This window comes from Centroberyx gerrardi, chromosome 14, assembly GCF_048128805.1.
Source record: "Centroberyx gerrardi isolate f3 chromosome 14, fCenGer3.hap1.cur.20231027, whole genome shotgun sequence".
NCBI lineage: Eukaryota > Metazoa > Chordata > Actinopteri > Beryciformes > Berycidae > Centroberyx > Centroberyx gerrardi.
In genome coordinates, this window is record NC_136010.1 from 21,062,975 (window position 1) to 21,085,788 (window position 22,814).

Below are 22,814 nucleotides of genomic sequence, written 5' to 3' on the forward strand. Positions count from 1 at the left end.
GCGCAAAGCGGAAACTTCGGCGTGCGGAAAGTCTCCTGCGAGGGCACCGGGATCACAATCCATTTGCCTCAATCTGGACAGAGTTAAGCTCGATATCAAATGTCTGCAGACTGGACGTCCACTCTGCTCAGAAACCAGTCTCTTTTTGAGAACGCCGAGGGAAGCTCTGGGTAAACATGACGCCCAAGTATCACATCGGCCCAAATCAGTGGAACCTAACTTTACGCTGACCCCCGAAAAAGACCGCGTTTCGCACAACTTAGCTGACTTGACGGTGATCCTAGATCAGTTCTTGGGAGTGCTCTGGGGCTAGACTTGAGGAAGGGAGAGAGAGAGAGAGAGAGAGAGACAGTGGGGTTGTGTTTCTCCTCAGGCAGACAGACAGGAAGTGGATCAGTAGGAGGGAGGAAACCCCCTTATGGGCTGCTGGGTCACAGGTGGTTCTGCTCAGGGACTAGCGGGGGGCCTGGGAGAGGGGCAGGAGCCTTGGCTGTCAAAGCTGGCTGTCCTCGCTTTCCACTGCAGTGCACACAGACACAAGACAAGGGATACAGGATGTTACCGCACGCTACACTGCTCCGCGCCAGAGAAAAAATGTCCAGAAGAACCTTTTTTAAATCCCAGTGAGTTCCAAAGTGTGACCAGAACTTACCTCTTTCTCAGACTTCTTGGACTCCAGCAGGGGGTGCCAGTGTGCAATAGGCTTGCGCGGATACGCCAGCATTTCGTTCCAGTGGTCCCTGCCAAGTCCCTCGGCGCTGCATCCAACACGCATCACACCGATGATCTCATTATGACCTACCCTGTGGGGACACACACACATGTGCTTTGTGAATAAATCTGACGTGACTTGACATGACATGACATCCACCGATTGTTGTTTATAATTGCAGAGTGCCATTTTGTTATCAAAGGAGATGCGGTTCTGAAGAGTCTCACAATGCCCCGCCAGATCGCACAATGATGCCGCAGCTGATCATCTCTGTGACAACAGAATTGACTCATCTCAATAGTTACAAGGCCATCAAAGCAAGGGTGGGCAAAATTTACATCCAGTGGCTCTTTGAGAGCGCGCTCCATTAGCAATGTCTGAAGTGTAAATGAAAGCAACACAGGCTTTTCTCCCTAGACTGTGCTGTTTGTTGTTCTATATGACATAAACCCTAGATTATCACAACCTGATTTAATCCTCGCATTTATGAGAGCAGATGGTAAACAACACAAAAGGGGCTAGATAGGCTAGTCTTCAGAGTGTTCCCTCCTCTCATGCACTAAAGAAAAACACGTTGTGACTTCTGACCTTTACTGTTTATGTTCTCATTCTGCCGGCTGACTGCGGCGTTGAATTTGAGGTAGCGCACTGCTCTTGTCTGAAGAACTGCCATTCAATTGCCTCTCACTTATTCAAAATTCAAAACCCATTTTCAATCACATTTTGTTTGTTATTTTGCCCAGATGCGATGCTAAATAAGATGAATGGCTTTACGTACAAATCGTAGTCCATGACAGAGATGTGCAGGCTGACATGGTCCATACTGTCTGGAGGGATGTCGAAGATGATGGCCTCATTATAGGTTGGATTCAGAGTGTTCTTTTTTATGGTCGTCTTCTTCTTTTTCAAACGTCGCCCGTCACATATGAGCGACACTTTGACGTAAGGATCTGCTCGGTGAGAGGAAAAGAGGAAGAAAGAGAGAATAAAGAATAGAGTTCCTAAATAGGAACTGTATAAATTGCCAATAATTAAATGACAGAATGTTTGGCCACTCTCTCTAAAATCCATCTCATTTAAAAGAAAAATGATAGAGCAACGATTAGTATGCAGATCAGGCTTCAGAGGATATTCAGAAAACAGAGCTTTTACAATGTTTGCCTCAACTTTAGAAACAGTTTCAAAGACATCAAATAAGGTGCAGCCAGTGGTCAATTTCATCACTCAATATGTTCCAGTTTCTACTGAAACCTTGGAAGGCCTGGCATCAGTATTTGTACATAAAGGAGGATGAGTCAACGCCTCCTGTAAAAGAGGATGGGAGGCCATTGAGAGTGAGCTTAAATAGCATAATTGAGAAAGCTTCCTGGTGAATGCTGATTTCAATCTTCATCCGTCAGTGGCAGTGCTCCTCATATGATCCATTATGCCAACGTTTTAGTCAGATGTAAGCTGCCCTAAATCCATATACAACAAACGAGAGTGCTTGCTTTGCAACCCAATATGCTTGAAGGCACAATTTGATAGCTATGCTTTACGATGCACAGATTGAAATAATGGCAGACAGCTAAACCCCCAAAACTCAGGGGATTAAAATTGTGACTCACATTAAAATTGTGAAATGTCATTAAACATGGGAGGAAAAATGTCACACTCACTCTGAATTCCACCTGAACCTTGGCATTTAATGCACAATAAATGCCACCCTTTTACAAGTGATATCACTATTATAGACATGGAATAGAATGTGGAACAACAGTCTATTAAAATAAACACTCCGCCCGCAACTATTTGCTGACAATGTCTTAATACTGCAAGTGTTGAATATTAATAACTGCTGAAATAAACACAACACAGCAGTAGAGCCGGCTTTCCGTTGTTTGCTCATTCTATTTGACATGTTTAGAATTGGATATTCAAAAGGGGCTCATTCACTTTGAGCTAGCTATCAGTGAATCATACTAACACACACACACACACACACACACACACACATGCATGAGCGCACATAGAGACACTGCACACTCAGGCACGCAGGCACACTCACACATTCACACCCTCACACAGTGACAGACACACACACACACGCCACCTGAGTATCCAGTGATGTCCATGGCCTTGAGGTTCCTGCACTTGATGACAGTAAGTGTGAGTCTGCCTGCGGTGGGCAGGTAGCATAGTGAGAACATGATCTCCCCAAGGTCGACGCTCTCCTGCGGGAACAGACACACACAAATCATTTTCACATGACTGTTTCTGGGATCAAACGTGTAATATTTTGATTATGGGTTGTTGTTTTTTAACCACTAGGCCATCCTGTTGAAAGCGTATGTCAGACATACAGATAGGGGCAGAGCATCTAAATCTAGCAAACCAGATTCTCAATGCCAACATTCTCAAGGTGACATTGTCAACAAGGAAGCCCAACTCTCCAGGTCATTATCGCCTCTGAAACTTTGTGTTAAAGCGGTTAAATGGTGGCCTGTAATTGACACAAATAAAGTCACAATTTCACAATGGAGACGAGTAAACCAGAGATATTCTAAAATGGAGAGGAGTTTCACCACTCTGTACATTTTCAATGTCGGTGCTGGATTATGAACGCCGCCTGGCACAGTAAATGTAAATGAGTAAAAAATGACTAGGTGTGAATGGGGCTTCATAGCTAAAATGCCAGTTCATCTGAATATGCAGCTGTTTTTGTGGTTTTGGAATTTGGAAATATCTCCAAATGTCATTGCTTCAAAGGTCCCATTTTCTACATTTTCCAGTGTTTTATTTTATGTCTTGAGGTCCATTAAAAGCTGTCACTCTCAATCCATTTTTACACCAGCGTCTCTCTGAGCCTTGCCAAGAACAGGCTGTTTCTGTCGCTGTGTCTTTAAGGCTCATTAATATTAACGACCCCTCTGTTCCGATTGGCTAACCGTTTCAAGAGTGAAACGTGAGACACCGCAGACATGGCAGAGCAGGCAGCAGACAGGTAGGGAAAACTCTCTGGTAAATAAACAATGACAACCGCTCAGCCGCTTTGAAAAAACCCTTTGTTAGTCTATTATTTCTTACAAAAATGATAATGAGCGAACCTTTGTGACGCCACAAAGTTACGGAAGTCCAAACGGCTCGTTTAGAGGCTCACTTTCCTAATATGGATTGTGTGGATTTAGTTCGCTACCATGTGTTTTGATACTTTCACCATATTTAGATAGCACATCCAACTCCTTTATAATCAAAGAGGCAAGGGAAATCCTGTTTTACATGATATGGGACCTTTAATGGCGACTTATTGACAATATTAATAGATCTTTATTTTCCCTAGCATTATTGCTGATTGGCCAAGTGGTCTCAAATAGACTAGTGACACACAGACACCCTTATTCATTATTTATGATTTAGTAAATAAAAACATCCAGTATATTTAATATGAATATGACATTTTAATAGTATCTAAGAGGACACTCTTTAGAAAATGACTTCAACTAGTCAATTTCTGAATTTGTATAAATCCTCCATTGGCACCAATTCATTACGGATTTGCTGTGGCTCAGGCGCCACCTTTGCTCCTAACACTGTTCATCATAATTAGCAGTAGTTGAAAATGCCAGTAGCTGGGGTGGGAGGAGTGCAGGGGTATTGGGAGAGTTTTGAGTTTTTGTTCTAAAAAAAAGAGAGTACAGGCCAGAAAGTGAGTTTTGAAAGCCAGAAATCTCAGCATCAAGCCAAGTAATTGTTGAGCATCAGTATTGATCAACAACCCTATCGACCCCCCACAGATATATTATGGTCATTTTGTGCGATGGGACAGTTAAAATGTTTCTTATTGAACCTTTTAAGGAAACTCCAAATAAAAAGTGCGACCTCAGCAACTTTAAGTATTCTGCCCCTTTTCCCTATAGGAGAAACATTATTGGTGTAACGTTGAACGTTTTTTAGAGGATCTTAATAAAACGCTCCTGTGAACAATAAAAAACAAAAGCAAAATTAAAGGAGGGTCCTCATAGGTGCAATATAGAGCCTTTTATCATAAGTCTCATGTGGCACAATAGAAACATTTAGGCAAGAATAAAGAGTAACACTTTCTATTAATTCTAATGCACTATAAGCACATCATCGCATGCTATTAATGCATTTAAAAGGCATTATAGACCACATTATAAATGTTTGTAATTATTCATGACACCTTATAACAGGGTTTATTATGTATTATAAGTTGTTGACATAACGTATTATAAGTTCTGGGTTTATAACTCTTCAAGTAACATTTAAAATTGTTGAGCATGTGTGTGTTTGTAGTGAGAAATAAACACTTGACATGGCTCTCACAAACTTTTGTGCAAAATCATCTTTACTTAAACTTTACTTTTTCCTACAATTAGGTTATAATACAATTGCTAATAATCTTACCACACCATGAAATGATAAAAGACTATGCGATTTCAGTCACTTTACGTAAAAGTTGCCAAGACACGCATTAATATTTGTAAGACATTATTGCACTTGAGAGAATTATAACTCATAATTTGTTATGATACATTAGAACAGTTTGTGTCTTTATGAGTCTGGTAGCTGTAATGCACTATGCAACCCAAGACCCAGTTTCTTCTTTCATACACTGTAAGCATTATGAACCTGAACTTATCATACATTATGTCAACAACTTATAATACATAATAAACCCTGTTATAAGATGTCATGCATAATTATAAACATTTATAATGAGGTCTATAATGCCTTATAAATGCATTATAGCGAATGAAGAATGTGCTTATAGTGTATTATAGACATGGTCTTGATAGAAAGTGTTATGGAAAAAAGAAATTGAATAATGAAGTTGTGAGTAGGTTTATCTGTTACACTTCAGATCCTAGAAGTTATCCATCTTCCCCTTGTATCGATTTTGTATGATTCTGATATAATGGTTGATCCTCTGATCGACTCCATGACGCATTTAGCAACAGCAAATTTCCTTATACACATTGCAGATTTCATGAGATTAGCAGGAAAGCACAATTTTCAGGCTTTATGGTGATCACCATCACACATAAAGAGAATAGAGAATAATTTAAAACAAAACAGAGATGAATATACTGTATATCAACTTAACAGCTCAAGTTAAACACAATGTAAACCTAGGACAAACCTAATGGCCATATCATCACCATTACCCACACAATCAGGTTTTATGATTGTGTATGAGTCTCAGGAAAAAAGAGAGAAAGACAGTTTATTTTACAGGCTTTTACCACCAAGATCCCACATGCAAGAAATCTTAATTCTAAAAGGACTTTTCATACAAAAAAAGTTCCCAGCAAAACCATTCCACCGAACTAAAAAACCTTTATGAAAACATTAGTTTTTACTTGCACAGGGACAGTCCTCTATGACTGCCTGCTGAGTTAATAGTCTCAAGTGGAATGAGAGTCCTGTTATCTGTCCCATGAGAGGTCTTAGCCTCATCCCATAAACAGTATTACTTTCGCGCGGGCCCCTAATCACTGTGAATGAGCTCGGTGAGAAGCCCTCAGATGGGCAAATCCCAACACTTCTGAGTGCTGCAGTCTTAACGTCTCCAACACATACAGCCATGATTTGGCTTTGCCTGCTGTGGAAAGGAGGAGGATTTTGTTTGAAGGGTGTGGACGTTCAGCCATAATGTGAGAGCACAGCAAAAGTGTCATAAAAAATTCTTAATAGCCTCAAGTGACACTTAGATTCCCCCTATAGAAATATATGCTGTTTTGGTGTCACTCAGCTCCATTTCAATTACATTAACCATTTTAAATTAAAAAAAAACAACTGAAGTCTCATATTATCCTAATTATAGTAGCATTTATTACTTATACTTACTATATATTAGACACCTTATAGCACCTCTTATGACAAAGAACCTCTTGGTTTTCAGTCAATTCCACAGCTGATGAACAATTTGTCATACTTGCCACTGATTAGCATTTAAAAACCTTCCCAAAATTGCCCGGGTAGATCGAACATGCCTGAGAAAGTGCCTGAAGTCAATAAATATCCTCGCCCCCCCTCTAGACTCTTTATCTTACTAATGCTTGCAGGTTGGTGTTATTGATGAATATCTCTCCTTGATCTATGAACAGAGGAAAGCGGCTGGGGCTTTTCCTCCGCCTTTCGTCTGCTCTGTGCTGCCGCTCTCTTCCACTCATTAAGCCGCACAGTGTGTATATGTGGGCAGCGTCTTTATCCGGCCCAAGACTAATATTACATGCCACTTCATGTGTTTTTTTTGTATCTACTGGACTCCCACCTTCTGTGCATTCTTTATTTTGCCAATCTTGAATTTAAGGTGAGCAAGGGGTTTTGTCATAAAATCATTTGGCGGTTCAATAAAGTTTGTGTGCCAAGGAGAAGGCCAACTGTGTTTCTGCCTCCTAAGCAATAACGTAGAGATTATTGAACAACTCTCGAAGAAGCTGAAGTTCAACAATTGGAGGGAAAGGGGGGGGGGGGGTGTTGTCAAACTTAAGTGCTCTGTGGAGATGTTAAAGTGATGAAGGCTCTGAGGAGTCTAAAGTGTTGCCAGAGACAAGGAACACTTAGTTCACCAAACTGGCCCCTGGACATCATCAATAAGTAGTAAAGCCAAGAAGAATGATTGCTTGAGTAAGCCATTAGTCAGTAGTCTCATTTTGGTTTGAGGTATTAAACATGCCTTTTGTGACTGCAGCTGGTCCCTTTATACATTATAATGAGGGAAAGTAATGTTTTTTGCCAGAATATTATACTGAGCTAGGTATCTGGTTCTGAATACAGGAGCCTACTTGGTGTTTGTATTTGCATTTGCATTTCTAGTCAAAGCAGTCAAAAGAATAGTTAGTGATATAGTTGATACCTCTGAACTAGACATCCTATGTGAAATGGGTCATATATTATAAATACAGAATACAATCTCTATACAATTAAAGGCTCCATGAAACGGCATCTTTACTTCCTTGATTTGACATATTGCCTGTTGAAACAAGATGTTGGGGCGGGACATAATGGGATCATTCAAAAGTCTATATGAGTCAGGGAGAGAAAGGCAGTTTTATTTGAGGGGGGGGGGGGGGGCGGGATTGTTCAAAAATGTGATGGTTTTATTGGTTGGAATTTATATTCACGCCTACTGATGCAGCATGAGGTCACAATGAAAGATACTCTGTTTTCTAGGAAGTAAAAATAATGGGAGTTCATTTCATGGGGACTTTAATCATTTGACATTGAATTTAAGCCAAAAGCAAAGGATTCTTACAGTGGTGGCGTACTGGATGTCCCTCCATACGTTCGTCTCCCTGGAGAGGTCTGACATCTCAAACAAGTTGTCCACCACCACCTCCCCGATCATGTCATGCCGTGAAAAGCGGTCAAAGTCAAAGACGCTCATGTGGAGCTTCCGGACCGCCAGCTCGTCGTAAGGCACAGGGAACTGGAAGCTCTCGTTGAACGTGGGGTTGAGCGTCTTTCGGTGGACGCGCGTCTGGAACTTCTTGCGGTCGGGCAGCAGGTAGATCTTGACGTACGGGTCGGAACTGCCGCACAAGTCCTTGGCGGGCAGGTCCACGGCCTTGAGGATGTTGACTAGGAGGGCCTCGTTCTCGTAGTCGTACTTGAGGGAGAAGTTAATCCTGCCGCAGTTCTTGCCGCTGCCGTTCTTGGACGATTCCTCCGACTCCAGGGTCTTCTGCTGGTAGAGCTCCGGCTTGATGCGCCCGATGCTGGTGGGCTTTTCGTCTTGGTCTACCACATAGTCATTTCCCAGGTCCAGACTGCTTACCTGCATCTGCCTGGGCAGGTGCCTTTTGAATGAACTGTGCCTGCGGGGACAGGGAGGATTGGAAGAAAGAGAAAGGAGAAATGAACAGTTGCAGTACCTAGAGAGGTCGGCGTTTGAAGAGCTGCACTCGAGTCGAGCGGGTAAATTCCAGGCGGTTTTGAATCTTAATAGGGTTTCTGTTACTTGGTATTGTTCTTTTGCTGATTCTATTGCTTTTGTCCAAGGACAAATAGCTATGCCCTTAAGGAACTACAACACTGTCTGTGCATTTATAATAAGCAGAAAAGACTACTAGAATTATGTTATTGAAATCAGTTTGAACAGACCCACACATCTCTCTTTATCTACATAACCTAACTGATTGCCTTTTTTTTTTGCTTGAACTCTTTTCCTAGTCACATTCACATTTTCTTCTGTTGAAAACATACAGTTCTGTTAGTAATGGTATTGCAAGTACTTTTGCCTCTAACTAAATTCCATTACTTCTCATGAAGAAGCCATCACATATAATTAGCCTTACCATAATGAACTGCAAAGAAATGTCTGTGAGGCAGAGAGTAACACAATCTGTTGGTTATATATTTAATTTTGTACATAGCAAATTTCCTACATAGAAAATCTTGACCTCCATTAGTGCCACTACAAGGCTATTTGGTCCCTTCTTCTGAGAATGTGTGTAACCGTGAAGGGATTTTTGAGTTTGTCTGATTAATGTAGCTTCTAGACCGCACCATGATGCATCTTTTAAAATTCTCTGTGCATGCATGCGTGAATGTGTATATATCTCTAAACGTGTGCACACATGAGTAAACACATCGTACAGTATTATGTATTAGCAATCTGTGTGTAAATATTTCATGCGTGTACATGGCTGACCTAGTGGAGGAGGCCGGCTCGGTGGTTTGTCTCTGCATGCGCTGTGTGCGGCGCAGGAAGTGCTCCCTCATGGAGAGCTGCACATCGGTGGGGATGTCAGGAGACGTATGACTTATCTTCACCGCCGCCTCCAGGAAACCCACAGAGCCCAAGGGGTCCTTCACCTTCTCCGTCGCCATGGTGACCAGTGGCTGCTGGGGACTGGGCAGGAGGAGAGGCGGCTGGAGGGGACAGTGCTCTGGGCCGCAGGCCGGGGTGAGGGCTGCCGAACTGGAGAACAGGACCTTGTTCCGCCAAGGCACCCAGCACAGCTTCCAGGAGGCAAATGCAAGAAGGCCCAGCAGGGCCAGGCCACAAACCACAAACACACTGAGCAGGAGGCCAAAAGTAACGTCTGGTGGGCAGCCGCAGGGACCAAAAACACAGGATCACACAATATGGACAAACAGATGGCGATTACAAGGGTGAGAGAGGGGAGAGAAACACAGTCAATTAGGTTGCAATCGAAAACAAGATTTTTCAGATGGGCTAGTGCTATATCAGTGGTCTTTATATAAAACAGGGAGCCAAGTAATGCTGGGAGATGTGCTTTATAAATATTAAAGCAGCCTTCATTAGTCTTCAGCCATGGGATGAGCAGAGCTTATGTGTCTGGCTATGAATGTAAATAGAGCTCAAATGCTTGTACGCTGTGCGCGCGCACACACACATACACACACAATTTTCTATTACATTATACTTGCAATGGAGTTAAAAATAATTAGAGTTAAGTCTGATAAATGATAAAAAGGCAAACAATACAGTCTATTTGAAATAGGAAAAAAGACCCTTGGGAATAGATCCATGGTATCAGAAGCCTTCCTTGGGGACACTTACTATGAATGGTGGTGGTGTGTATATCTGGGTGTGAAGAGAAACAGATAGAGGGGGGTGGGCACACTCAAACTCATTTATTTTTCGATATTATGAATATGCTTCCTGGGGAACAAGCAGCGTACAAAGACCTGGAGATGCACCAAGAATGCTGACAAGCACCATGCAAGCATTCATAGGGACTGAAGGGAGAGAAAAAAAACAAAAAAACACAGAGAACATATCGCTGGCTTTGCCTGTGGGGACATTTGCCAGTGTCGTGCTATTCTTGATTAAAAGTAATTATATTTCACCACCTGATACTTGGAATCTTTTCCACACTTTACAGTAGGGATTGAATTCAATTCACAAAATTTTGCTGCAGTGTTCTTTTCCACGCGGCCCTGATTACCCGGATTTATCTACAATAACTCATGCCGAGGAGCATCTTGAGGGCCTCAGAGGATAACACTCAACAGATAGGAGGAGCCCGCTTCAAGGCACATTCAATTTGTTCCTTTAAAATATGCAGTTGGCTCAACCTTTTCTCACTATAGCAAACACGAGCATATCTGCAAGATTTGAAACCTGCAGGTAAGGTTGTGTTTATTCAGTGGGTTAGATTTTTAGAGAATCAATGTGATTATTTATCCAGAAAACCATGCAAGTTGTGGTCTTTGACTCCAAACATGGGTTGATATGATGAATATCACTAACACAAATAGTTGTACAGCAGCGGACCCATGTCCATGCACATCTTTTGCCACTTTTGTTTCTGAGCTGTCCTTAGTTAACCAATAGGCTATAAAAAGATTGCATTTATCCACCTTTTTGCTCAAATTAAGAGCTTTCATGTTCAAAATTTCTTCACCAAAGCTGTTTGTAAATGGAGTGTCCACTAAGGCGAATTTACAGCTTATCCAAGAGGTGGACAGGATTTCCAAGTCTGGAGGATTTATGCCTAAGGGGGATTTCTCAGCTGTCCCCGGCCCTGGCCTCTCTATGTCATCTGAAATTTCACACAGCTCTCTACAAAGCATCGTGTTGACTGGCCTGTCGCTTGCAGAGTCTTCATCCACCGTCATGCCAAATTGAAGCAGACCCTGCGTTGAGCACTGAAAAAAAACGCCAACAAATGCCCTTACTGACAATCTTTCGCTACAAATGCGTTGACAGGTCAGAAATTTGTATTTGAGTATGCAGACTCCATACTCCAACTTATTTTACTTTTTCCAGTCCAGCACCCATCCGAGTGAAGGATCCAGTGACCACAAAGAATGCTAATCAACTGTTATGGCTATGTGTGAACCGACTGGCAGACATCATGAGGGTGAAACATTGTGTAATGACCTTTTGTTCACATCGCAACTGCAAAGTAACCACACAGAAAAGTACACTTTTTAAGAAAAACGAAATACTGCTAGCATAGCTCTGTCATGCATGATAGATGCTTTAAATGCTGCACACGGACAGGCAGGCCACTCTAAATAATAAAAGCCATGATTTTGCGGTGGCAGACTAGTTTTGATGGTTTCGGTGATAATTGCAGAGGCTGGATCTTTGCCTGCTTGTCACCAACAACGTGTGACAAAGTCGATTTTATCGTTAAAACATCTGCATGGTCTTATGGGCTTTTTCGCCAGAACCACAACACAAAGAGTGTTGAAATGCCTCCTAATGTTCAATACACAAACTGACTGATGATGCAGTGATAGCGAGACAGAGCCAGAGAGGCCAAAGTGAACGCGAGAGAAAGAGAGAGTGAGTGGAAAGCCATTGTTCTTCTCCTCCAGACAGACAGGGGTAATGGAGCAGAGCCGTGTGAACCTATTATTCCCTCTGGACACAACCTGCCCTGACAGCGTGAGACTGGCCTGACCTCAGGTTATAGCACACTATTAATGATCACACCCACAATATGGAGGAGTGGACTATCGCTATCCTGCAGTCAATCAAAGGGATTTTTTCTGGGTCCTTTCATGACAAAAGGGGGCTTACACAATCGATGGGCTGCCTCAGAAGTCGCCTCAATCTCACTGTAAATCTCTCTCAGGTGGGGTTTAGTGCAGGTGGAAAAGGCAATAAGAAGGGAGAAAAACGGCTATAAAATAAAAAAAACATATGAAAAGTTCAGGTATTAACCTCTGAGCTGGGTGACTCACATAAATGCCATGACAACTCTATCATTCTAGAAAAGTTGTTGGCTGATTTGTTTTTTATCGTGTACTCCATCCCATGCATACTCTTTCCCACAAGCTAAAACCACATCAAGCGCTACAGCGAGCAATGTGAGCGACCACAGGGACTCTCCCCTGCCACTTGGCATGTTTCACTACAATCTTTGATTCAGTCATGAAGGCAGGCAGGGAGGGACTGATTGAGTTTCCCATTCATCCCGATGGTACGTCCCACCAAAATAGGACTTGGCTGGAGAGTATAAGGTATTTCAGAGGGTGCGCAAATTTAATTAAGGTTTGTTTTGAAGTGGAGTCACAGAGCAAAGTGAAGCCGGAGGGTTTTTTTCCCCCTTCAAGTGCTTTCAAATCTAACCTGGTTTCCATAGTAACCTGGTCATTAGATGGAATATGCACTCTCTCTGTTTGCTGTTATGAATCGACTCATCTTCAGCAGAAAAAAAACAGTCCACCACACGCTGAAGATCACACACACAGGTCAGAGAGACATCAGCATGCTGCTTGCTGTAACAAAGTCACTTTACACAAGTTGCAGCGCACAGCATGTTAGGGAAACATGCTTTGGTTTACAATGGCAAACCAAGGTGAAGGCATTGATTTAAATCTTTGAAAATCTTATAATTACCGTCAGTGATCAATGTGAATAGAATGACTGGCGTGTACCGCTAGCCTCATTTTCCCAAAGGGCAATCTCCGGGATTGGTGGAGTGCTGGTGCTATCTCTGCCCTATGGCCCACAATTACTCACCCTCTCTGCCTCTTACACATCGCCATGACAGCTGATATTTCCGTGGGAATAAGAGGAGAGCCGCAGCAATGGAGTGAGGAGTGGCAAAGTCCATGTTGCCATAGAGGGTAGGAAGCCTAGGTGAGTGGGAATACCTTACAACAGAGTAGGTTACAAAGAACACCTCGTCTCTCGCAGCTGTACAAGTTAGACATGCAGTAGAATTCAGGGGTGTGATAGACTTGAGATTTAATTTTTATTTCATGTGATAAACCATTGGCCTGACAAAAGATAATATAAATATAACAGTAATCTCCTTCCCCAAAAAAGCCTCCTACAAGCAGAAATATGATACAGGTTTCTTGCAAAAGTTGATACTGAGCAGAAGTTTATGATAGCAAAAGGTGGTATTGAACAAGTTTTAAAGACATTTCCAATCCAAACCTTAAATGTAAAATGTCTTTGCTATTGATGTGTTTGTGCTGATACCGCCATTAACACTTTCAATTTAAGGAGAAGCTGAAATTGGTTCAGGAAAAGTACACTTTGGACAAGGTGCAGTGACATTTCATGAAATTGGAAATATAGTGGAACCATGCACAGCCGATTTCAGCACAAAATGGGCTTTGTAGTTCACTACAATCTCCGCAGATTGTCGACGTTTCTTGAACACACTTGTTTCACAAGCGAAAGCAAGCTGTCAATAGTGGCTTTCCTGTCTTCTTTCCCTAAGGGAGGGAATAATGCGCTCTGATCTTGATGTGGGTACCTCAGCCATTTTTGGATTGCTATATCCCATGGTTTCTTTTTGAGAGCAATCTAAAATCCCATAATCCCCCAGATCCCCAAATCCCAAAGCCCCACCACATGCCCGGAAGAGGAGTTTAGACCCCAGCAGATCAGCCAGAGGTGTGAAGAAGAATTTTAGCCTATGGACAAAAGACATTTTCATATCACACTAAAGTGGGTAAAGTTGCATTTCAGCTCCCCTAATTCTTTAAATTAAGCTCACTAAAGCATTTCCCGGTAATTGTCCTTAGTTATACTGATGAGACACCTATTACTCATTATGCATTGCTAAACATATTCGATTTGAAATAGTCAGTGTTTAGCAATAGGGGAGGTGTTGTAAACAACTTTTGAAGAATTCAGATTGAGATGCTGTGAGTAACCTATCAAGCTGGCAGGGGTTGATGACTACTAAAGAGCGCATGTTGAAAGGACATTAGTTGCTCCCAGCTTGCTAAATGTTGTATTTCATTTTTATAGTCTTTGGTAAACAGGGGAAATATTAACTACAGCCCTTTAATGTACAAAGTTGTGTTGGTGAGATAGATAAAAAGGGACACAACGCTTAAAGACACAAAAGATAACAGTTTTCTATTATGTGAAACTCAGTGAAACTCAGCCGCCCAGGGCGAAAAAACGGGTAACTGAAAGTTGGGTTCTACGTCAAATGCAACAGTGCGGACAAAATTTTCAGATACTACAATGTCCAATTAAAACTGTTAGCGCGTGTCCATCAACTGAACCATCCATCCAGTTGATAGTTCCAACTTGCGAGGCCACGGTCAAGATATAATGTCAAGTGGAAATTTAATCATCAGATATTTTAGAAATTCGTCTGAATTGTCCGGCAGGTTGTGTTTTCTGGGCCAAATTGGCCGAGGTGCTACAGAGACGTATTGCCCAGAAAACTGGCATGGTGGAAATGTCATCAAAACTGTGTGAGACCTGAATGATGCAGGCTTCTCTAAACTAAAGATGGATATTGCAGCTGAAATGCAAAATAAATGGTCATTTGATTGTAGCTTTACTGGCCGCCATGATTAATATGTGGATAAAAATTGCCCTTAAAAAACAAGATGAGGTCTGTAAAAGATATCAAGCTAGTGTATCTGTTATTTATGAACTGATGGGTAACAGCTCCAGAGAGGTGTTAAGGATCAAAACCTTTCTGAATTATAAATACATTAGGTAGGCTATGCTAGATCAGTGGTTCTCAAACTGGGGGTGGAGAACTTCCAGGGGTTCACAAGATCATTTTGACGGGTTGTGAGATGATTTATGGCATAGGAAAAAAAAAACATTTCTACTATACACATTTATTTTAATGTCTATTTCCGATTTTTCTCAAATTTTTGCTTTTTTCTTGTAAATACTTAATAGTTTTCAGCCTCTAGGTCTCTAATAATTAATCAAATGAAACAACCTGAAAAAGGAAAATCATTCTTTGGTTGAACTGCTCACCATGTGCACACCTGTAATGGGGGTCGCGAGCGGTAACAAGCCAAAAAGGCTGAGAACGACTGTGCTAGATGAAGATTACACCAGTATTTGTCCTATTAAAGGCCCCATCCCTAATTACAGTATGATGCCCCTTGTTGAAACACTGTCACCCCAGCGCCAGCTTTGTTTACACAGTGATTTATTGAATTGAAGACTTGTTTCTTGTGCTTGAAATTTCATGGCCCCTATTTAAAGAGCTCCTGAAATTCAATCGCATTAATATTACATTTTTCAAATATCCGTGTAACTGGAATCTTATGTGATGATCCTTCAGTTTCCATGTTCCCTTCTCCTCTTCCTCATGCTAAGTCATTTATATTCACTCACTGACCTATTGATATTTTTAGACTCTAGAAATCCACTTGTTTAAAATGAATTTTCTGTCAGCATAACTGCACATATGCCTCTCCAATTGATATTTTCACTCTCTCGCTAGGTAATGACTTGAGTTTGCTAATGGACTTCTGAGGGTTCATACAATGTGCCAGCACACACACACACACACACACACACACACACTCAATAAGCCACCCAGGAGAGACTCTCAGAGAGCTGTTATCTCCTCCACAAGTGTGAAGTTAATCAAAGTGCAGTCTCTCTTCTCTTCCACAACACCCGATTCTCTCTACGGTTCAAAAATTGTTGTCATCCGTCCATGAAAGTTAAAATCTTAAACTAATTTCCAAAAGTCAATACATTTTGCCAGGGTCTGAACACAGGTTCTCCTCGGTGTCAAATGTCATTTGATCAGTCAGAAGCCGCGGGGTAGCCTCCCTCGGGGCTGTGATTGGCTAGCTCAGCCCGGTATTAGCATCTGGTCCTATCAGGCAATTAACCTGCTTGTTGACCAGGAGCCCCTATCTCTGTCACACAGCTTTCAGTGTGCCAGGCTGCCTGTACTCATGGGGGCCTTTTACACAAGGCAAATATAGAATTAGATCACAGTCCTTCACAGGCCTGCAGCAGAGGAAATAAACACTCAAAAAAATAGAAAGAAGATTCTGGGTGGCAAATATTCAGATGATTGCATGTTTGGTCGTTTCAGTTCTGCATTGCCTTTTCAAGATATGAGAGATACAGTACAATACAGGGTTCATAACAAATCACTTAATATTCTGAGCAAACCTCTAATCAGCACTGGTTTGCTACCTGATATTTTAAAATTCTGTCTTATCTTTGTATAAGGACATCTTAACTGCTTGATTTGGCAAATGATTTAACAAGATGAAAAATCAATATTTTTCAGCACCATCTGATGCATGTAAATCTATAAAAATGGCTAAATGTGTAAAGATATACAGAAGTGAGAACAGTTCAGGTGTGAGTGTGAACTCTGAAAATGAATCTTACTTCAGCTTGGCAAATTGGCTCAAATTAAAATATTATCACTGAAAAAAAAAAGAATCCTTCCAAGCATCCCACACACAAAAAATGTTTTAATCTATGCTAGCATAATGGCCAAATGCTGAATTTTCAAACTCTGCTTTGCAAACAGCCAAACTTTAGCACTAGGCAAGAATTTTTGGTACAAAACACCCATCTTATCAGCCTATATCACAAAGTGGGGCTGCAACAGAGAACACTGTCCTGTCTCCCCTAATTGTGACGCTGTAGATTTGCCCAAATGAAATTCTGGTGTCACTGGTGTGGTCACTGGTGGGAAATCTTCTCTGCCCATAGGAAATAATGAACTGAAACTGATGTGCAAAATAGAAACTGCTTCCTAAACAGCAGCAAGTGAACAGTCTCTCCACAGAAAGCTTGATTCGCCAACCTTAGATCTTTGGCCAACGTGTGAAGTTGCCCAGTACAGCTTTCAATCTTGTGAGGTAATTCAGATAATGTGAATGGCATTATTTTAAATCACATTTACTCTTATAACACCCTTGTCATTGGGGGTTGTCTTCAGTCCACTGGAAAACACCATTTGCAGCTTGGTTGGTTTGCTCTTCTTGGGTACAAAACACAATCATGGGGTTTCAAGACACACTCCTCTAACTGTGTACTGTACATTCTGCCCAGTCAGCAAAGGTCAGGTTAGACCTCAGCTGTTCAGCTGGAACCAGAACCACTCTTAAAGTCACACTGAAATGTAACAAGACTTTTTTTTTGTCTTTTTAGCCCCTCCTAACCATCATACCATACCCATATTTGATCTTAAATCTCTTTCCTGGAAAACGGAAAGTATTTAATGGTGACTTCATCATGTACCAGGAGGCGTACATAAAAATTCAACCAATAAAGCCATCACAGCCTCCGCCCCTTCCTTCCAATAAAACTGTGTTTCTCTCCCTAACTGATATCCCATTGATTTACACTTTCAATTGATCCCTTCCTGCATTATGTCCCACCCCAATATAGGAAATACATCAAATTACAGAAGAAGAAAGATGCACTCAAAACACGGTTACATTGTGACTTTAAAACATTTCCTTCGGTAACTTTACCCATAGCCATGATAGACAGAGATCCCCGTCCGTCGTTCTGAGGGTGGTCACCCTCATCATTGCCCTCATCATCCCCAGCAGCCCAAGTCAGTAAGGTCACATGCCCCAGCCATTTGATCTACTGTACATCCACATCCTGCCTCTTGTCCGATTTGGCATTTCACTCTGTAGCAAACTGTATAAAGAGCTATAAATACTATATTAAATATGAAGTAGGCTAATATGATTTTTTAATATGACATCTAGGGAAAAAGAGTATGAAACCCACAAATACACTGGAGTTGGAAGCTCCATAATACAGGAGCCCATGTGAGACCGGCAGAACAGGTGGACTGCAGGATGCTATCGTTATAGCCAAGGCTGACAATTTACGACATTACAAGGGCGGAAACCCTTTATCGATTTGGCCCATGCCTCCCGCGTGACACTATATGGATGTTTTAATTTCTAAAGGTATCACAATAAAACTGGCAGGTTGCATTCTGGCCCTGTAAAAATAGATTAGGCTCATTTTCCACCTCAGTAATTTTCATCACCGGGGGTTTTAAATGGATGTGCTTTACCCATCACAGACAGAAGTTATAGGCGCTCGCTATTGCACGATGAAAGCTTGGCTCCACTCAAAATGTTTCATTGCCCCCAAAAAATTGCACTGTTAATCATGAATAATAAATCATGACTACCAGCTAGCCTGTCATGTGTATAGTGAGGATGTGACTGATGTGGAGTGTGGGAAGACACTATAGCTTCTCATTGTCTCTGATTAGGTTTAGGAAGGCATGTGGGTGAAACATAATTGAAGTGGTAATGTGTTTTGGCACACTCTTAACAGTCTATTAAAATATGTTTGATTGTTTACCAGTGGCTGTCAGGTAAAGAGATACTTAATATATAATGGATATTTAATGTTTGTTTCAAAGACAGAGTGAGAAAGAGTGAGGCAATACACATCTATATGAATAATTTCAGTAGAAATTATTAGCAGGATGCTAAAATAATATGGCTTCATGAAATCACATTCACAAAAAGACATGCTATTGTCAGAAAATGGTCATCTTTTTTTTTTCCATTTAGATCATGACCTGATTTGTACATGTCAGTGAATCATTCAATATCAAAGATATTATAGAATCATAATAATTACAATAATAATGATAGTGTTATTAGTATTATTATCGGTAGTTATAGTAGTGTTATTATTTTTGGTAGCAGTAGTAGTGTTATTACATATGTGAGCCCAGTGTGGTTTCAAAACCATGATTTGGTTCATTGATCTTTCTCTTGGTCAGTTTTCACGTTTCATTTCTCCAATTCAAGGACACACTAAAACACAGAACCAAAGCCACTGCCTTATCAAATGGTGCCCTTTTTGCACGGGGTTGCCACGCTTGTAAAAAGCCACCACATCAGTTTCTGTGGGGGTTGGACCTTGATTTGACCTGATCTTCAGCCTTGAGCCTTGAATGATGGCAACAAGCATGAAGTCACCTTAAGGAGATGATGCATCATCACTCTGGCTCTGTTGCATCAACCAAGGCTTGACAACTGGGACCCACATGCTCAGAAGCCAGCAGCCTGGTGATGCACTACAGCATAGCTGATAACAAGCATGAAGAATTGCCAGCATCCAGTGTTTAATCATGAGGAGGGTGTTATCACACAAAAGGACACCCCGTTATTTAAAGGAACCCCAGCACTGCTCAGTGAGACAGCTGTCTGTGAAGGTTTGGCAGCTGAATCCACTCACTCCTGCTCCCCGTAGCCACTTTGGCTTGATCCATACGATATCGATCAATCATTATTGATCGTGCAGTGCAGATGCAGCTCAGAAGCTCTCTACACTGTATATGATAGTGGTGTAGAGCACATCATTGTTAAAATATGAAATGACTTGAGATATGAGGTCTGCTTTTGGCTATTACACTGGATTTTGGAGTAATGAATGAATCATTGAAACATATAGTTTTCTATTTTCTGTGTGAGGCCAATGGCAAACTGTCATCTATAGTTCATCTCCATTGCAAAAATGCTTCAAAGCTCTTTCTCTGCAGTAAACCATTCTGAGATGCAACAGTCCTTAGACCCGCATTATTGACTTCTTGGGATGATCTTATGAATAAAACTAAATGTATTTTCTTCAATATGCTAGTCAGAAACAGTGTGAAGGAGTGCTTCTTGGGTGTTTTGATATTATCTCCAGTGGTAGTGTTTGGGCAGGGATTAAAGTATTCAATAAAAAGTCAGGTTCTGATGAAGGATTTACTAGCTGCAACGCGTAGGTTACAGTAAGAAGTATCTTAATGCCTGAGCCCTAATGAAATAAAGGCTTTTAAGCTCTACACCCCTCACGAGTGCCTTGGACTTCATGGTTTTTTATTAAATTTATTTTCTTATGAGATCAGGCTGAGGTAGGTGTAATAGTTATTCACGCAGCAACTTCACGAAGAATTTGTAAGAGGAGCAATATGTAAATGTTACCTGCTAAACAGCTGATACTCTATGGCAGGCCAAAGGCGTGACTGCCATATGCATTTTAGCTCCACAGCAGCGACGCCCTCAAGAGCTTTCTCTCTCTGAAACCATTCAGGGATGCAACATGCATATCTGCTCGCCTCATAAACGCAGGGTTTTCCTCCAGGTCCTTTAACACTCGCTTTTCACACTTTCACTGCACAAGTGCAATCATCGTCAGTACAGCATATCCTCAGGTTTACAAGAGCAACATTATTTCCCCTCACGGACGGCCAGGGTATTGATCCAAGCCGCAAGGCTGTCAAAATCGGGTCCAATTTTATATTGTATTGAAACAGATTGTGCCTGGGAAGAGGCCGTCAGAGAGCTCAGCACTATCTCGCCTATCCTGCAGCCTTGCTCTCCCAGCTGTGTGCTTTACGAGGTTTATCACACCATTGTGCATTATTGTTCACACACTGAGCTCCCTCACAGGGACATTTTACAGTCCTCCCTCGGTGAGTGACATTTTAACAAGAAGTCATAAAACACATCACACGAGAGAGGAAAAGGAGACAAATGCCGGAATCCTTGAATCCTCTCACAAGGAAAAGCGAGGGACCCCTACGGCCATCCTAATCAGACACAATCATGTCAGTGCTGCTGCTGACTACACACACATGCATGCACTCAGTCACATGCGTTCACTCACACAGACACACACACCCACCCACACACACACACACACACACACACAGCCTGCCAGCAAGGGCCACCAGGGTCCAGTCATGGAAGGAGCCAGCAGAAAACTGATAAGGCTGGCTGGATTTGTTCAATTCAGCCTTCTCCCAAGGCTGCTGCTGCTGGTAGGAGAATGACAGAATAAAACCGCACTGTGGGAACAGGTGAAGGGAGGCAGGGGATCCGAGTGAACCGCAGAGATACACACACGCATACTGACAAGACTAACACTCAGATCAAAACAACGTAATAGGTTGTGACACCGTATATTTTCTGTAGCAGATATTCTCAACATCACATGCAATCGGTCTTTAGAAACATAATCCGTGGCAGGAATCATTACTCTTCGTCTAAAATGAGCCGCATGTTTCATGTACCTTAAATCATAACTGACAACGTGGCAGACGATGATCAGAATAACACTGTTTCCTCACACTCTGCTGACATGAGGCACAGGGCATCCTGGTCTATCTCTTTCTTATTAGCCCCACAGCACTGGCCCTTCATCAAAGTGTCATGGTGCGGGTGGATCAAACCCAGCAAGAGACAAAAAAAAATAAAAATAAATAAATAACACCTCCAAAAAAGTGACACAACACATGCAAACACAAGCAGACAGACACGAGAACGCACACACACAGCTGTGACCTGACTTAACATTTTATGCTATGCAGCTGAGCATGTCTCTTCACCTCCATCGCACAGGTGGAGCATTGATCGTTGAGCATTAGCTCGGTTGTTCAATAATTGAAAAATGCTGTGGAAAGGACAAGTCAATATCCAGCCAATTTCACCATGGTTCAGATAGCAATAAAAAGCATGGGCAGAGGTGTGTAAGATAGAGGCAGAAAGTGCAGCTGCAGACAGCCACTCCAATCAAATATTAACATGGTGCTTCATAAATGATAGAAAAAGAGTATGATATAGTCAAAGAGACTGCTGGAGGCTAGCTGGAATTATGTTAGCATGCATTATTCAAAAGTAAATATACGCTGTTAGACAAAGAGTGTCAATTAAAAGGTTTCAACAGAATAATGAGCTGATAAATAAATAAAAGCCACTGCTGCTGTGCATCTGTCTCTGCATCTGAGAGCAATAAAAGCACCATGCGCTGCTTAGGCAGCTCTCACCCTCTCTCTCTCATCCCCCAACAAACTGACAACCTGCAACCTGTTTCACAGCACCTCAGCAGCAGTGAAATCAAGCTGGAGAAATCAATCATCAAACGGAAAAACAAACAAAAAAAAAAAAAAAAAACAAGCTCAAAGCATCCGATTTTAAACCACTGATTCAATCTACTGTGACAGCTGTGTACTCACCGGTGACAGTGTTTCTCACTTTCTTCCCTTGATCCCTCACTCTCTCCCTCCCTCCCTCTCTTTCTCTCTCTCTCTCTGTCTCTCTTTTTCCCCTCACTCTCTCCTTCCGATCCTCTCCCTTGCCTGCTCCTAAACAGAATGAGCTTCCACTGCACTCAGGAACCCTGTTTCTATGGCAGTGTGAGCAAGCAAGTCAGCAGGATACTGTAGTGCAAATGTCTAGGGGCAGATCCCTCACTCAGCCCAGAGAACAGTCACACAAGCTCAATAGCCTCTCACTTCAACCCTGTTGTGCTAAAAACACCCGCAAGCCACTTCAACTTCTGTCGCGGAAAGCAGCGTTGAGACTGAGATGTGCAGTGGGGAGACAAGAGAGGGGAAAAAAAGAAACCCGCTAAGGAAATATTTGTTTGATACCTAAAATA

The 22,814-nt window shown here is 41.9% G+C and overlaps 1 protein-coding gene across 2 annotated transcripts in view; it reads right to left on the bottom strand.

The window, feature by feature from the left end:
* Positions 1 to 447: 447 nt before the first annotated feature.
* syt6a (synaptotagmin VIa) overlaps positions 448 to 22,814 on the bottom strand; it is a 44,299-nt gene continuing 21,932 nt past the window's right edge. For both annotated transcript variants that reach the window (XM_071902632.2, XM_071902631.2), the window contains 6 exons: positions 9,369 to 9,762; positions 7,971 to 8,532; positions 2,805 to 2,925; positions 1,491 to 1,662; positions 653 to 803; positions 448 to 519 (listed from right to left, as the gene is read on the bottom strand). In XM_071902632.2, coding sequence (XP_071758733.2) covers positions 448 to 519; positions 653 to 803; positions 1,491 to 1,662; positions 2,805 to 2,925; positions 7,971 to 8,532; positions 9,369 to 9,762 — 1,472 coding nt within the window. The remainder of the gene's footprint in view (positions 520 to 652; positions 804 to 1,490; positions 1,663 to 2,804; positions 2,926 to 7,970; positions 8,533 to 9,368; positions 9,763 to 22,814) is intronic.